The following is a 17,326-nucleotide window of genomic DNA, read 5'->3' as shown; positions in this document are numbered from 1 at the left end:
GGTATGTATTATATGTTTGTTTGAACTGTATAATAAACAACCTAATAGTAATAAATCACATTCTCTAGTCACAATTTTCTTAACTGAACAGTTCAACCAAAAAGGAACGATTAAAATCACTTCTTCTTCCCCTTTGTTTCAAGAGCTAGTAAAGTTTCAGTATTATTTATATACAAAAGAGAGAGTCATTCTATATGACTAGAGTAAACTTGTAAACTGTTCAATCAAAGAATGGATCATCAACTACAGCGCTTTATCAGTCCATAACGTTTTCTAAGAGAGTAAAAAGAAAAGAATGCAAAGAGAGTGGTGCATATGCCTCCTCCTTCAAGATGGAGCGCAAAGTCAATCCTGCCTTTCTGGATCACTGCTCGTCGTCGTCAAGCGCTTGATCTGTTCTTCTAGCTGCAACCATTACATGAACCATATTCATACATAAACGCTAATGGTAATCTGAAAAAATGAAGATCAATGGTGGGTGAGTGTGGCTATACGTATGTGCACATCACAATACCTGAGCGTTTAGTTTCTTCTGATTCTCAAGCTCCTCTTCAAGCATCTGCACACTGCATCATTTGAAACCATTGGAACAATCAAATCAAAGTTTCCCAACCGTAAACAAAAAAATATCAAAATTGGAGTGTTTATCTTTACTACTACCTTGTTGTTCAAAAAAAAAAAAAAAAAAAAATCTTTACTACTACCTCTGCTCCAAGAACTGAAGCTGAGAAGATAGAGCTGCCTCCCATTCCGTCTGTGAATTTCCACAAACTTAAAAGACTCTTAATACTCTGTCCTCTCTATATATAACGTCATTAGCAAAATGAGAAGCAAAACTCAACCTGCTGGGCTTCGGTATTCACGTTTGCGTTTGTGTCTTCCGTTAAAAATGAAGATCATAATCAATCAACATGTAAACAAAAGCAGATGCAAGAGAGTATGAACATGAAAGATTACCAGCAGCTGGAGCATAGAGTTGAAACAATCCGGTTAACCTCTCCTGCCAAAGCACATATGAAAGAAGATAGTGTACAACAACCAGAAAGAATAATCTAGAAACAACATATATGAATGGAGATTATACCCTCTGGATGTCATTGTTGAGTAGGAGATTCTGTAGCAATGGGAGTATCTGAGCAGCATCGCTGGACAAAGGATTCACAGCACTAGCAGCTTCATCGCCCTGAAGAAACAAACTCTAATTAATCCACATTCACTATTGCAATTAACGAAAGTAAAAGTTGGAGTAATCTTTAGATTTACCGAGTCGTTTTCTTCGGTTGAGTTGAGTTCATCGATTGACTCTTCGGTTGACTCTTCTTCTTTACCGATTGGATTCTCAGGAAGCTCGTCATCTTTCGCAACCAGAGGCGATCCCGGTCCTGATGAACACATTTTGCCTAATCCATGCATAGAATCACAAGCTTAATCAGATCAAAACACTAATCAAACTTCATAACGAGAGACGACAACGTTACGAGACTATCCGATTCCTAAATCTTTCTAGCGATTGTAAACGATGCAAGATCAACAGCTACGAGAACATCTCTAAAGCAAACGAATCCAGCGAGTAGTACGAGAAAGAAGACGAAAGTACGAGAGCGATCGTAAATTAAAGAAAATCGAACCGTTAGTTTCTTCACGTGAGAAACAACGAAGCCGCGGAGCGAACAGTCGGAGAAAGAGCCTGGAGCGGTGAGCGAGCGCGGCGGAGAGTGAAGTTGAAGAAGGCGGAGGAGGATGAAGTCCGTTAACGAATCGCCGTCCAAGAGAACCTCTCTCCCTCTCTCTGGGACTTTGTGAAGAGAGTGAAGAAGTTAGTTACACTCGCGGACTTTATAGGACCCGCAAAAAGTTTGTTACTCGAGCGGACTTCTAATTATTTATCAACTTCCCTTTAATCTTGGTTTAAGCGGACTTTCAAATCCGATATTTCCATTGTGATTTGTTGATTTACCGCTAATTATCATAATTAATAAATTCTTATTCAAATACATCATCAGATAATGGAGCAAAAAGATTTCAATATCAACAATTCTCACCATGCATCTTTCAGTTTTAACATTTTATATCTTACACAATTAGATTCAACATTTTAGGTTCTATTGGACTGAACTCAGCCAAAAAACAACAAATTAGATGATAACTGATGAGTCCTTTTATCGTTCCTTGCGTAGAAAGAAAGAAAGAACCGTTTGACTCTTATTATTAAAAACAAGTCGACAGTGGATATTTTGGCAGTGCTTGGCACTTTGTATATTTAATATTTATTTAATATGGTAAGACCACTAATACTAGGCAATGTGTTTTTGTTATCAGTTAAAATGTTTCAGTTAGATATTAAATAATAGTTAGTTCTTAAAAGTCAATTCAAATAAAGTTTGTATGATAAAAATAATACACAATAGGAAAATGACAAAAATATATAGTAGTAAAAATATCTTTAGTGAGTAATATATTTCTAACCTATTTACTATTAGGGATATATGTATTTTTCTATCTTTGATTGGATTGTTATTTTATGTCTGTGTGTTATTTTAAAATTAAAAACATGTTCTACTGTTATCGTAATCTACTAAAATATAACTACCATTCTAAATCAATATGTATTTTGTTTATTCGGTTAAAATACTTGAGGTTTTTGGTTTTTTGATGATAACCAAAAATAATTATTATTTTTTTGGTTTCATGTTATATAAATTTTAGACATTTCTGATGTCGAACCAATGGTTTCATATTAGAACTTATAAATGCATGAAAAATCAAATCAAATTTAGAAAATAATTGAAAAAAAAAATTATTAAGATAAATCATTTCATTATAATTTGATCGATAGTGAAAGGAAACAACAACAAAAAATACTCCAACTTCCAAGAGAATTAGAATCATCGCTTGTTATCCTTCTTGATTCGAACAAAAAAATATGGATATCCGTAGCTCTACGAAGCAAAGAAAATACTAATATGCAATATCCGTAAAAAAACGAAGCAAATCACAAATACTAATATTTTTTAAAATGGATATCTGATCTGATCCGTTATATGAATATATATATACATATATTTAATAAATTAAATATATAAGGTTATATAAATATTAGATTTTATATAAGTCTTACAATATTTTTATTTATTAAATTTATGAAATTACTTATTAGTATTCAAAAAGTATATAGGCTTTTTTATTTTTGTAATAAAATTTTATTATTTTATATTATTTAGATTTTTAATTTATTTTTATCGAATCATATACCAGTTAACATCTAAAATTTTTCGGATATTCGGGGCACCGAATATTTAGATAGCTACGAATCGAATCGAATCGGATAATTGATTATTTGGTCGAAACAAATCGGATCACAATATCTCTAAAACCCCGAATATCCTATTCTTGCTCACATCTACATGTATGTGTATGTAAAAATATATAAAAATAGTTGATAAATATATAAAGATACCGTTAATTAACATTAAAATACATTTTTGTTCAAAATAACACATGAAAGATAAAATTCTTAAAATACAAATTAAGTAAAAATAAAATAGGTATATTCATTAGTGATATTTGTTGCAAATTATCTTTTTATGTAGAACATTTGTATAACCCATAAAATCATGTATGTGAGTTTATATCAAAAAAAACGTAAAATAATATATATTATGAACACATTTATATAGAATTTGGTTAAGAAGTTTTTTGTACATGACACGTTAGTGTATTCGAGAGGCCACATGGCGAACATAGTGTGAACAAATTAAATAACAATGTTTTTCTTTAATATATAGGGAATATATATATATAGTTATTATTTAATTAAGAAAATATCTAATATATAACTTGAAAAAAACTCTATAGTAAAAAACGATCTAATCTTTCTCACTTTCCTACAAGTATCTCAAGACAACAAAATATAATTATTTAATTTATTTTCTTTAGCTAATAATTTTAATTAATTTTAATTTAAAAAATTGAACAAATCTATAAATGACAAAATGTGTCAAAGAATTCTCGTGAGATTTTTTTTTAAAAAAATCATCTAATTATCCCGTCTCATCCTTCTTTCTTTTTCATTGTTTTTTATTTCAGTGTCAAATATTTTCATGAAAATTTATAGGATGTCCCCAAAGGGATATTCTCATGACAATTCCAAGGAAATGTTTTCCAATATACCACTCCATTCCTAGACCACCAACACTTAATTATATTTCTTGTCTTCTTTTCAAAGACTTCTTCTCTGTTCTTACCTTATGGTTCTTCTCTGTTCTTACCTTCATGCCCTCCTCCCCATGACTAAGCAGATGATCTAACAATCTAACATATATATAATTACAATTGATTGTAAGGTTAAATAGTTCAATACCTTAATTGAAAGTGTAGATCGTTTTTAATACAATTTGCATATACAAAAAATATTAGGGCACACAGAGAAAAATACCTATAGCAATATAGAAATCTCGTCTTACGTAAATTCAAGACGGAGTTAGGTTTAGGAGAGAGGGGTCAAGTGACTTCTATAAATTTTTAGAAAACAAATTTTCGCTTGTATTTAAAAAAAAAAAAAATCTGATAAAATATTGTAAAATAAGCTTGTTGACCATATTATGTTTTTGCTGAAAATCAAATTAACCCCACAATATTATAAATCTACTATTTTTCTTCCTTGGTAATGTCTATTTTATAATCGTTTAGTTATTAATTTATTTTATCAATTTTAATTTCTCCTTTTTCGTACTTCAGATTATGAATATTTTAAACAGTATATAGTTTGAGAAAAACAGATATCCGAGACTTTTGCAAAAGCTAAAATAGACGCTTTTCAACTTAATTTACAAAGTTTTTTTTTTTACGACGCCCATCTTCTAAGATCAAGTGGTAGTCGGGTCTGAGTCCTTCCGAAGAGACGCTCTACTTAATTTACAAAGTTAAATAACAAAATTCTGAGATTTTTACAAAAATAAAATAGGAAACGCTTTTCAACATAAATGATATAAGATGTCCAAACAATAAACCATGAAAAAAAGATTTCCAAACAATAAACATTTAGATTACTAAAATTCAACTTCGATGTACTTTATAACAAATCTTAAAAAAAAAATAGAGAAATAAAAAAATTTGATTTTTTATTAAAATTATCATGACAGTTCAAATATATTTTTTACAAAAATTTACACACCTGTTAATATCTAAATTAAATTCGATAAATATATTACGTACTCACGTAAAATATATTCTGATATGCATCTAGCATCAGCTAATGCATCGAAATTTGTGTAATAGAATTAACGACGCCTGAAATCTAGTTACAATAACATTCATCTGTTGGTCGCAAAAGTTACCAAAAAAACTTTCCAAAACGTTACCAAACTACGTCAGTATCAATCATTGAGATCCAATGGGAATACATAAATACTAACATCGAATGTATGACACTGGTTCCGATTTGAATATTTCCACTAGTTTCTCCAACCAGGAAGGATAAGAAAAGTTGAAAAGAAAAAACTTAAGAAGACCAAGAAACAAATTAGTTGGGTCGTTGACATAATAATTGAACAATGATATGCATCTTTCTTCACGAAAACTTGAGGTAAAAAATAAGAAAATGAATCGTTGACATTTGATGCACGTTCTTACACGATTGCGATAGATTGGCGCAGACATGCCTCTATGATTACTGAGTCTGAGCTGCAAGCGAAACATATAGAAAATATGGTAATAACCCATACTCTATATAAAGGCATGCGCATGTTACGAAGAATCATAAACCAAAACAAAAAGAAAAAAAAAACGTTCAAGAAGCAAGCAAAATACGAATGACATCTTCTCCAGGGATGGGGCATTCAGCCCATCTCGTTTATGCTCTTGGTTTTGTTATCATGGCAACAATGGTTGCTGCTTCTTATGAGCCCTACACATATAGCTCTCCACCACCACCATCACCAGTGTACAATTCTCCTGCACCAAAGGTTGATTATAAATCACCACCACCACCTTATGTATACACCTCTCCACCACTTCCACCGCATTATTCGCCATCTCCTAAAGTAGATTATAAGTCTCTACCACCACCTTATGTCTACAGTTCTCCACCACCACCACCATACTATGCACCTTCTCCTAAGGTAGACTACAAATCTCCACCACCTCCTTATGTATACAACTCTCCACCACCACCATCTTATTCACCTTCTCCTAAAGTTGATTATAAATCTCCACCACCTCCTTATGTCTATAGCTCTCCACCACCACCCCCATACCTCTACAACTCACCACCACCACCGCCGTATTACTCACCTTCTCCGAAAGTGGATTACAAATCTCCTCCACCTCCTTATGTTTACAACTCTCCACCACCACCATACTATTCACCTTCTCCCAAAGTAGACTACAAATCTCCACCACCTCCTTACGTCTATAGCTCTCCACCACCACCCCCATATGTTTACAACTCACCGCCACCACCACCGTACTACTCTCCTTCTCCAAAAGTAAATTACAAGTCTCCTCCACCACCGTATGTATACAATTCACCACCACCACCATACTATTCACTTTCTCCAAAGCCCACATACAAATCTCCACCACCTTCATACATTTATAATTCTCCACCACCACCATATTACTCACCTTCTCCAAAGGTTGACTACAAATCTCCTCCACCACCATATTACTCGCCTTCACCTAAACCAACATACAAGTCCCCACCACCTCCATATGTTTACAACTCTCCTCCACCACCATACTACTCACCTTCACCCAAACCCACATACAAATCTCCACCACCACCATATGTCTACAGTTCTCCACCACCACCATACTACTCTCCTTCTCCTAAACCCGCATACAAATCTCCACCCCCACCATATGTCTACAGCTCTCCACCACCACCGTACTACACGCCTTTACCTAAACATGCATACAAATCTCCACCACCACCATATGTCTACAACTCTTCCCCACCACCGTACTACTCGCCTTCGCCTAAGCATGTTTACAAATCCCCACCACCACCATATGTCTACAGCTCCCCACCTCCACCTTACTATTCTCCTTCTCCTAAAACTACATATAAATCTCCACCACCACCATATGTCTACAGTTCTCCACCACCACCATATTACTCGCCTTCTCCTAAGCCTGCATACAAATCCCCACCACCACCATATGTCTACAGCTCCCCACCTCCACCTTACTATTCTCCTCCACCTAAACATGCATACAAATCTCCCCCACCGCCATATGTTTACAACTCTCCACCACCACCATACTATTCACCATCACCTAAGGTTGTGTACAAATCTCCACCACACCCACATGTATGTGTTTGTCCACCTCCTCCTCCATGCTACTCTCCTTCTCCAAAGATTGAGTACAAATCTCCACCAACACCATATGTTTACCATTCTCCACCTCCCCCATCTTATTACTCGCCTTCACCTAAACCCGCATATAAATCTCCACCACCACCATATGTCTACAGCTCTCCACCACCACCATACTACTCGCCTTCACCTAAACCCGCCTACAAATCTCCACCACCACCATATATCTACAGCTCTCCCCCACCACCATACTACTCACCTTCCCCTAAGACAACATACAAATCTCCACCACCACCATATGTCTACAACTCTCCACCACCACCATATTATTCTCCTTCTCCAAAAGTAGAGTACAAGTCTCCACCACCACCATATGTATACAGCTCTCCACCTCCACCACCATATTATTCACCTTCTCCAAAGGTTGAATACAAATCTCCACCACCACCATATGTATACAGCTCTCCACCTCCACCACCATATTATTCACCTTCTCCGAAGGTTGATTACAAATCTCCTCCGCCCCCGTATGTATACAGCTCTCCACCTCCACCACCTTATTACTCTCCTTCTCCGAAGGTTGAATACAAATCTCCTCCGCCCCCGTATGTATACAGCTCTCCACCTCCACCACCTTATTACTCTCCTTCGCCGAAGGTTGAATACAAATCTCCTCCACCACCGTATGTCTACAGCTCTCCACCTCCACCACCTTATTACTCTCCTTCGCCGAAGGTTGAATACAAATCTCCTCCACCACCGTATGTCTACAGCTCTCCACCTCCACCACCTTATTACTCTCCTTCGCCGAAGGTTGAATACAAATCTCCTCCACCACCGTATGTCTACAGCTCTCCACCTCCACCACCTTATTACTCTCCTTCGCCGAAGGTTGAATACAAATCTCCTCCACCACCGTATGTCTACAGTTCTCCACCTCCACCACCATATTACTCTCCTTCTCCGAAGGTTGAATACAAATCTCCTCCACCACCATATGTTTACAGTTCTCCACCTCCACCACCATATTACTCTCCTTCGCCGAAGGTTCAATACAAATCTCCTCCACCACCATATGTCTACAGTTCTTCACCTCCACCTCCTTATTACTCTCCTTCCCCAAAGGTTGAATACAAATCTCCTCCACCACCATATGGCTACACATCTCCACCACCACCAACATATTCTCCTTCACCAAAAGTTGAATACAAATCTCCTCCCCCACCTTCATATTATTAACCTGGTATATGTAACTCATAAATAAGACATCAAGTCTCATATGATGTCCTATGTTTTTTATTATTCTGTTCCTCGTTCTTTTTAAATTTTCAAGGTTCATATGAATTCTTTGGCTATTGAAATTTCATTTAAATTCATGTTTCCATTTGTAATTCCTATGGGAGGGCTGCCTTTCATTCATATGTAACCTGTTATAATTCTATAAATTGTGTTCTTTACCTTATTATTTGTAATATCTATGCTATATGTTACCACTATTATGCTATCTGGATTGTCTATATATTTATGACCATGATTAATAAAGCTACGCTGGTAACACAGTTTCTCATAGTTCTCGTGAGTCTCTACAAAAAAAAAAAGCACATCTGAAAATTGTACTTTATGACGCAGGAAATCTAGTTACAAGAACATTCATCTGTTGGTCGCAAAAGTTACCAAAAAACCTTTAAAACAAAAAAATAAGTTTAACTTGAGCGCAAGCTGTTCTAAGCCAATGAATCCCAACATTGTTTTACATCAGGAAGACGAGGCAATAAGTTCTCAAAACATATAAAATCTAAATGCAACATCCCAAACATTGAGCTTTTAACATTTGTGAACTTAATAGCTAGTTGCCTCCGGGACTAAAACGACGTCGGGCAAGCCTCTCTTGTCCCCGGTGTATACCGACGGAACCATGCAAGTGATCATCACCATTAGACAATCCCAAAGGGTCAGGGTCCCTAACGATCTGAGGAAAACGACAGGGTTGGTGTATACGTATGGCCATGTCAATGTCCGTTAAGGTTTCTCGTCCGCGTTGTACAGCTGGGGACAGTTTCTGTTGGTAGTGCCTCCAAAAACTAGCAAACTTCGCCTTCCAATTAACCGAGCCCCTGCCTCCATTCCCAACAAGAAGAAGATGCCTAGCTTCTTCCCAGATTTTCTGTTTCCACAAGTCGTTACCCGATGCCATACACTGACTCTCTCTGCAAACGCAAGCCATCTTCGCGAGACTCGCTCCCGGAAGGGACTCCACTATCTTCACCTTAAGCTCTGTTGGTACTATCACCAGATGAGTTCTCAAGTAAATCTTTTTCAAGAAGAATGGTTCGCTTAACCTTTTGCTATCCACCGGGTCTGGACCATCCGTACTCGTCTGGTTCTTCTCTGATTGGTTTGCCTCAACGGATGTTATGCCGAGTGATCGGTGAAGTTCCTCAAGTATTGAATCGATCAGTTGGAGGAGTTCAGGGATAGTGGTTGTATCGTACACTTCACGTACTGGGGTTTCTCTGGTCTCGTGGCTTTTCAGCGGCAGCTTCATTTTGGAACTAAGGTAAGCTAAGATCGGAGAGAGACAGAAGAATGAATCAAATAAACAAGAAGGATAAGTTCGAATCAGATAATGGTTCCTGATTCCGAGGGTCAACAACTAAGATGATATTATGGCGGTTAATACGGACCAGACACAATGGCGGTTAGATATATATATCGGGCGTGTTTGGGGTCGTCCATAAAATAAAACAACACAGTTTCACATTTAAATACACAGAACTAGAATAATAATTCATAGTGATTTGTAATATTTAAATTCTGAAAACAAGAAATTAGATGAATTGTTATTCAAAAGTGCTAGTTTAGCTAGAAAAATTAGAAATTTAACGCATGCTAGATCAGCTCAAAAGTTAACATATTGTTTAGTTTATTAGAGAGAAGTTTTAATAATTGCAAAGTAGTACTTTTGAATAATAATTCGATTTAGAATATTTAATGCAAATAATGTATTTAAAGAAACGTAGAAAGATAATCATGGTGAAATCTTTTCCATACAAATCCAAACGAAATATAAACCAATTTCTCAATCTTCTTGAGAAACCATAGTCAGTAGTAACCCATTGTTATTTAGTATTGATTTAGTATTATTTAAACAAATGCATCAGAAAAGAAGGCGTATAAACCCCCCCCAAAAAGATCCTGCCAATAATCAAACTATAAACTATATATAGTACAAATCAAATAAAATAATCAACGAATACAATACACATACGACAGTCCCCACCACACCAAATTCGACCGTTACTCACAACGTTCCAACCCCATCAAATCTCTTTTTCCTTTTTATCATTCAAAAAAACTTGCTTTTATTATCGTAGCCGTTAGCTCTCCGCGCCTAGTTAAAAAAAAATAAAAACCTAACTTTCTCAATCTCATCAAATTCAATCTCCCATATCAAAAATCAAATCTTTCCAAAATCTAAACCTTCTTGAATCTCTCCTTATCAATGGCGGCCTTAGCACCCGGGATCCTCCAGAAGCTAATCGACGGCATGAAGACCGGAGTCAAACCCACGGGAGAGCACAGAAGCTCTCTCCTCCAAGTCACTGACATAGTCCCGATCGATCTCGACGAGAAGAATCTGTTGCCGAAACAGGGCTTCTTCATCAAACTCTCCGACTCTTCCCACTCCATCTACGTCACCCTCCCCTCCGACCAAGACGACGTCGTTTTGAGCAACAAGATGCAGCTCGGCCAGTTCATCTACGTCGACAGGCTCGATCCGGGTACCCCCGTTCCGATCGTGCAAGGCGCGAGGCCTATCCCGGGAAGGCATCCTCTGCTCGGGACTCCCGAGGTCAGCGCGAGAGGGAAGGAGAGGCAGAGGAGAGGGTCTTGGGGTCAAAACGGCGACGTTGCGTCTCCTTTTGTGTTAAAGTCTGCGTCTTGGGGCCAAAACGGTGACGTTGCGTCTCCTTTTGTGTTAAAGTCTGGGACTTTGGATTTCGATCAGTGTACTCCGGTGGCGAAACAGAGGAGGTTTGGGTTTGGGGCGGCGTCTCCGATGACGAGGGGTGGTGTAAGGTGTTCTTATGGAGGAAAGATGGGGGATTTGAGAGGGGAGAGTCCTGGTTCGGTGATGAGGAAGAGCTGTGTCGTGCCGCCGAGCTCCAAGTTTCCGAGGAGTAGGAGTGTTTGCGATAGAGAGACGACGGCGAAGATGATCTCTGTTTCTTCTGCTCTTCTTAGTCCTTTTAAATCCTCTGTAGGTACATTTATATTATTGAGTGTGTGCTTTGTTGGCTTGAGCGTGAGGGTTGTTTTGACAATGGTGATTTTGCAGGCCAAGAAGAGTAACTCGCCGCCTCCGAGTGTACGTACTAGACGAGCAACGGCTGCAGCTGCTTTGATGGAAGAGGAGAGAGAAGCTCCGAAGTCTATTTCGAAATTGGCTTCTCCAAAGAATAGTAACGTGGAGAAACTAGAGAAGAGTTGGAGTCTAACAGGAAGACTCAGCACACTGAGCAAGGTGATTCAGTTTGTTAGTGACTTAATGTAGTATTAAGACTTTTGTGTGGTGATACTTAAGAGAGATGTCTTTTGATGTGGCACAGGAAGCTATGCAGCAGAGGGAGACGGCTCAGAAGATAGCTCTTCAGGCATTGAGAGAAGCTACAGTCACTGAAACAGTTGTTCGTCATCTCAAGTATACAACTCCATCTCCTTTTGCTGTCTGTTTGATCTCATATGGTCTTTGAGTATAAGAATCTGATAAAGTTCTTGTGAAAATACAGGACATTAGCCAATCTGAGCAAATCAGCAAAACCTGATTGCCCTGCAGCCTGCTTCGAGAAGTTCTTGGAGTTTCACAAACAGATATCTGAAACCATGAGAGAGATCTCTTCCATTGAAGCAGCTGTTTCATCAGCCAGTGAGAACAAGTCTGAGGATGGATCAACGTCTTTGATACTTAACGAGATCCAGCACAACTCTATTGATCAGGAGAAAACTACATCAAAGAGAAGAGCTACTTCCCTGAAGCAGCAGCAAAACCACAAGCAACTGAGGTCAAACGATGAGAACAAGAATCCATCAGGCTTAGGAAACACAGCGAGGTTGGCTAAAGAGACAGAGAAAGAAGCTGCAAACTGGTTCATGGAGTTTATAGACAAGGCTCTAGAGAAAGGGATGAAGAAGTGTAAAGGCACAGGTGATGCAGATGTTAAGAAGGTTCCTCAGTCTCTGATTCTCCAAGTTGTAAACTGGGTGGAAGCAGAACAGTCTGCTGATAATAACACTAGACGGCAACTACATCCAAGAGCATCACAGATCACTAGAAAGCTCAGAATCAAAATGAAGAATCCTTGAATCATAAAAGTGAAGATAATAAGATTTTTTTTTTAATATTGTTCCCACATCTACTGTGAAAAGGCTTTTTTTAGTTTCCACTGCTTATAGAAATATTATTGTTTTATTCATAAAGTGGTTATTCCCCAATATCAAGAAATGATTCATACATAGCTCTTTATGTGTAAAATGTGCTGAAGGTAAAATTTATCATCATAATCTATAAAACCAACTCCAGGTTTCCCAAAGCAAAACCATTATTAACCAACCAACCAACCTCGAGGGATAGGTTCGGTTTAGAGCCAAGCGGGGTTCTTGATGGAAGTGACAACAGCCTTGACTTGCAAGTAATTGTTGAGACTGTAGATACCTTTCTCTCTTCCAATGCCACTCATCTTATACCCTCCAAATGGGATTGTTGCATCAAACACATCGAAACAGTTTATCCAAACGCTTCCAACCCTCAGCGCTCGCATCAGCCTATTCGCTGTGTCCAGATTCTGTGTGAACACTCCTGCAGCTAGACCGTATCTTGAGTTGTTCGCCCTTGCAATCACCTCATCCAGATTCCTATGAAAACATCAACAGCCATTAGTAAAGTTAAATCAGAAAAATGTCAAGAGGAGATATTTCGGATATGTACTTGAACTTAAGTATGGTCTGAACTGGTCCGAAGATCTCGTCTTTTGCTATGAGCATATCGTCCTGCCAAGTTCAATACAGGACCATCTAAGAAATTGTTGTTTAAGGGTAATATATTATGTTCTACTTACCTTGACGTCAGAGAAGACAGTGGGTTGAATGTAGTAACCCTTGGAACCATGACGGTCACCTCCAGCTTGTAAGGTGGCTCCACTATCAACTCCATGTCTAATGTACTTCAGGATTTTCTCGAACTGCTCTGAGTCCACCTGTTTTGTTTTTTTTTCCAAACAAGTTAGGAATGTGGAAATGCTCTTCTGTCTTTCACTGAGAGTATGGTTACTGTTTCTCTACCTGGGGACCTTGCTCAATGCCTGACTTGAAGGGATCTCCAACAGCTCGGTTGATTGCACGAGCTTTAGCTTTCTCTACAAACTCATCATACACTCGTTCATGTACAAATGTACGCGAGCCAGCACAGCAGCATTGTCCCTGCGGAGTTAGCCAGAAGAGGTTATTATCAGGAAGCTATTGCTTCTTAAGATTGTAGATTCATTGTTTTCCCGAGTGAAGTTAGTCACCTGGTTAAAGAAGAGAGCGAAATGAGCCATCTCAACGGCCTGATCCACATCAGCATCTTCACATACAATGAAAGGTGACTTGCCTCCAAGCTCAAGAGTCACTGCCTTGAGGTTACTTTTTGAAGCCAACTCAAGAATGATCTTTCCAACATCAGTAGACCCGGTGAAAGCAACCTGTAGAGTAGAGAGTATTTATCTGAAAATTCTATAGAAGGCAGATCTTTAAAACTATTGAAAATGTCTGTTCAAGGTGTGTATGTTTTAAACCTTGTCAATGTCCATGTGACTAGCAATGGCTGCACCAGCGGTAGGACCAAATCCAGAAACTATATTAACAACTCCTTCAGGAAGTCCAGCCTCATGAAGTAGTCTTCCAACAAGAAGAGCAGAGAGAGGAGTCTGCTCAGCCGTCTTGAGCACAACGGTGTTACCGCAAGCTAAAGCTGGTCCAAGCTTCCACGAGAGCATGAGAAGAGGGAAGTTCCATGGGATGATCTGTCCAGCGACTCCAATCGGCTCGTGGAGCGTCTGCACGTGGTGGGAACCGTCTCCAGGAACCGTCATTCCATGGATCTTGTCTGCCCAACCTAAGAAACTCACAACACACAAAATCTTTAAAGAGATCAAGAAAAAGAATCATACAATATTAGATTAGTGATTTTGTTCAACTCACCAGCATAGTAACGGAACACTCTAGCAAGCATAGGAACTTCAATATTGGCAGACTGCTCATAAGGCTTCCCGTTGTCCCAAGTCTCAAGAGCAGCAATCTCGTCGTTGTGTTTCTCAATCAAGTCAGCGAAACGAAACAGTATCTTCGACCTCTCCTGAAGAAAACGAATCCAAACATGTGAGAGTCACTCTCAACAAGCATAGATGTTGAAAAAGAAACGTTTTTATTACATAAGCAGTCATTCTAGGCCATGGACCCTGGTCAAAGGCCTTGCGCGCGGCTACAACCGCACGGTTCACGTCTTCCACGTCACCCTCAGCCACCTGAGCTATCACTTCCCCAGTTCTTGGATCCAACGTGGGGAAAGTCTTTCCTGTAATACATTATTCAATATTAGTGTAACAATCATCAATAATAATATTCACTGAGTTTCATTACAATTCCAAGAATCTCTGACCTGAGGCTGAATCAACGAACTTTCCGTTGATTAGGAGCTGAGTGTGCTCGACTTTCACTGGTGGAGTGATGGTGTCTTCGAGAGAAGCAGCGAGGTTGCTGTACCTGCGAGCTCCTCTGTTCAGGAGAGGATCTTTACCTGAAGAGAATCATTCAAATCACATCGATAGAGAATCCAAAAATCTTGGAGATCACCGAATCAATTAATCAGGAAATATAAAATACAAACAGAAAGATAGATATTTTTCGAGAGGATCTAGACTGTTCCTCTGAGTCCGACCGGATCAGCCGATAAGATATATATAAAAAAAAAAGTGGATCTGCGATTAACCTAAGAAAATGAATCATCGCATCGGATAGGTGTATACCTCTAAGGGAGAAGAGAGAAGAGGAGGAGATGAGGGAGCGAGATAGAAGCGAGGACACTCTTCTTGACGCCATGGAAACTAAGTACAGTAGTCGCGGTGAAGACTTTCTCTCTTCTTTGTATCGGGTATGCTCTGAAGGAGGACTTAGTATGGTTTCGTTATATAGCAAACGTAGGAAGAACCGCTTTTAAGACCTACAGTATCTGATATTATCCGTTCACACAGGTCAGTTAGACCAAAAGAGAACAGTTGTCGGAACATTATTCGCGACCACTTGCATAAAATAATATATTTTATGTGGTGTGCAATAATGTTTGGAATTATTGTAAGTTTTAATATCATATATATCAATATTATGTTCACATAATATTGAAAATAAACAAACATATTTTTTGACCAAAAAAAAACAAAAATATTTAATATTTATATATATATAAACAACGCGTTAGAATGAAATAATTTTTTTTTGGAGCTAATGTATATAATATATTATTCTAATTTTAATACGAACTATAATGTTTGAAAATCATATATATGAAGATTGTTTTGACAAAAAAACATTTTTTATTTATTAGTTTTTGCTTAAAATAAATAACACTATATCATTTGGAAAATTTTGTTATAAACTTGATATATTTAGGTTAATAAATTATGAAGAAAAATCGTGAAATTAATTATCAGAAATTCATAAGCAAGAAATATGGTGTCACTGACTCACTTGGTTGGTTCATTCGGACAAATCATACCTTATTAGTTTATTTAGCATTCAATGTCGTCAAAAAAAAAGCATTCACTAAACAAGAATGAAAGAGAAAATAATATTATTTCCCGATTCTTTTCCAATTTTGAAAATCTTAAGTATATATAACTCCTATAAGAGTGGATTTGAGTGGTTCACCTACCGCACTAAAATAGGTCATTATATCAAATGTGATTATGTGAACATGTGAAAGTATATTAGTTATATTATATCATTATAATATAGTTTAGTCAGCGTCTGTGTTTGAATTAAAATTAAGATAAACTTGGAGAAATTTGGGATTTTGGTATCAATTGCTATGACATGTGTTTATGCTAAAACTGGCTCTCAATCTTCGCCACTAGGCCCACCACGGCTAATCATGATTGGTTTAGATCCGGTCACTGACACAATCTTAGCCACATTAGACTCACAAGGATTTGTAACATTCCTTTTACTATCTTTTTAGTAATAAAGAACTCGTTTTTTTTTCATACGTGTTTTTCGTTTCTAATATCGTTTTCGTAAAAGATTTCGGCTCAACTAAAACCAAATTTAGTGGACCGTTCAAACTGAAATGCTTGGCTTCAACTAGGAAGAGTCGTATGAAACTGAAACAGCAGTATTCATGGTCGGTACTTGTTATCAGACGAAATATATCTGAGTAATATACACCTCTACGAATGTTCAAAAAAAAAAAAAACACCTCTACAAAAATTATTGTGTATTCGTGAAAAGGGGCTCCTTTGCATGATATTTGATTTTGCAAAAGCTGGGTTCTATAGTGGGCCTAATAATATGATAGCCTTAGCGACCCAAGTCCTGCTATCCAATTATCTTTGGACAGTATCTGTGTTACCTGGGAGACTTATGAGAGCCATATTACAAAACGATTCAAGGACATCAAATTAAATACAGTAGAAAACTATATAAAAAAATTGTAAATGAAACTTGTTATTCGGTAACTAATTTATCTTATATACTTCCCTATGTAATAGTTCAATGGTTGTGTTATCACTGGTAAATATATCATACACATCAACATAAACACTTACAATTAACAGCATAAAACTGTTTTGTTTTATGATTAGAGCCTCCTCTACAAGAATATATCTGACACTTGCTAATCCTCTCTATGTTGTGTGATTTGGCCGAGCTTCGAACCCAAGCATACGTTGCACGTGAAATAGCGCGTGGCGTAAACG

General features: G+C 37.7%; 4 protein-coding genes across 5 annotated transcripts; 2 read left to right on the top strand and 2 right to left on the bottom strand.

Annotated features, from left to right (window-relative positions):
- Positions 1-146: 146 nt before the first annotated feature.
- On the bottom strand, positions 147-5,252 carry LOC103835652. Of its 2 annotated transcripts, none has more exons than XM_033276656.1 (8): positions 1,629-5,252; positions 1,264-1,400; positions 1,085-1,183; positions 958-1,000; positions 843-877; positions 702-754; positions 515-566; positions 147-405 (listed from the first exon to the last, which is right to left on the bottom strand). In XM_033276656.1, the coding sequence occupies exons 2-8, from the start codon at positions 1,393-1,395 to the stop codon at positions 346-348; spliced, it is 474 nt and encodes a 157-aa protein (XP_033132547.1). In that variant the 5' UTR covers positions 1,396-1,400; positions 1,629-5,252; the 3' UTR covers positions 147-345. The 2 variants fall into 2 exon arrangements, with proteins under 2 accessions (XP_033132547.1, XP_018509365.2); XM_018653849.2 differs by having other exon boundaries at positions 705-754; positions 1,629-5,247.
- Positions 5,253-5,298: 46 nt separating this feature from the next.
- LOC103835649 (extensin-2) lies at positions 5,299-8,779 on the top strand. The gene has a single exon (XM_033276636.1). The coding sequence runs from the start codon at positions 5,811-5,813 to the stop codon at positions 8,556-8,558; it is 2,748 nt and encodes a 915-aa protein (XP_033132527.1). The 5' UTR covers positions 5,299-5,810; the 3' UTR covers positions 8,559-8,779.
- Positions 8,780-10,764: 1,985 nt separating this feature from the next.
- Positions 10,765-12,829, top strand: LOC103835647. The gene is made up of 4 exons (XM_009111832.3): positions 10,765-11,580; positions 11,659-11,844; positions 11,930-12,021; positions 12,110-12,829. Exons 1-4 carry the CDS (start codon positions 10,822-10,824, stop codon positions 12,681-12,683), a joined length of 1,611 nt encoding a protein of 536 aa, XP_009110080.2. The 5' UTR covers positions 10,765-10,821; the 3' UTR covers positions 12,684-12,829.
- On the bottom strand, positions 12,738-15,642 carry LOC103835648 (aldehyde dehydrogenase family 2 member B7, mitochondrial). The gene is made up of 10 exons (XM_009111833.3): positions 15,383-15,642; positions 15,016-15,153; positions 14,789-14,931; positions 14,559-14,712; positions 14,153-14,472; positions 13,886-14,059; positions 13,659-13,796; positions 13,436-13,573; positions 13,306-13,367; positions 12,738-13,232 (listed from the first exon to the last, which is right to left on the bottom strand). Exons 1-10 carry the CDS (start codon positions 15,453-15,455, stop codon positions 12,959-12,961), a joined length of 1,614 nt encoding a protein of 537 aa, XP_009110081.2. The 5' UTR covers positions 15,456-15,642; the 3' UTR covers positions 12,738-12,958.
- Positions 15,643-17,326: the final 1,684 nt, after the last annotated feature.

Source organism: Brassica rapa, chromosome A08, assembly GCF_000309985.2.
Source record: "Brassica rapa cultivar Chiifu-401-42 chromosome A08, CAAS_Brap_v3.01, whole genome shotgun sequence".
Classification (NCBI taxonomy): domain Eukaryota; kingdom Viridiplantae; phylum Streptophyta; class Magnoliopsida; order Brassicales; family Brassicaceae; genus Brassica; species Brassica rapa.
The sequence above is the reverse complement of the archived record's forward strand: the minus strand, read 5'-3'. Positions and strand labels throughout refer to the sequence as shown.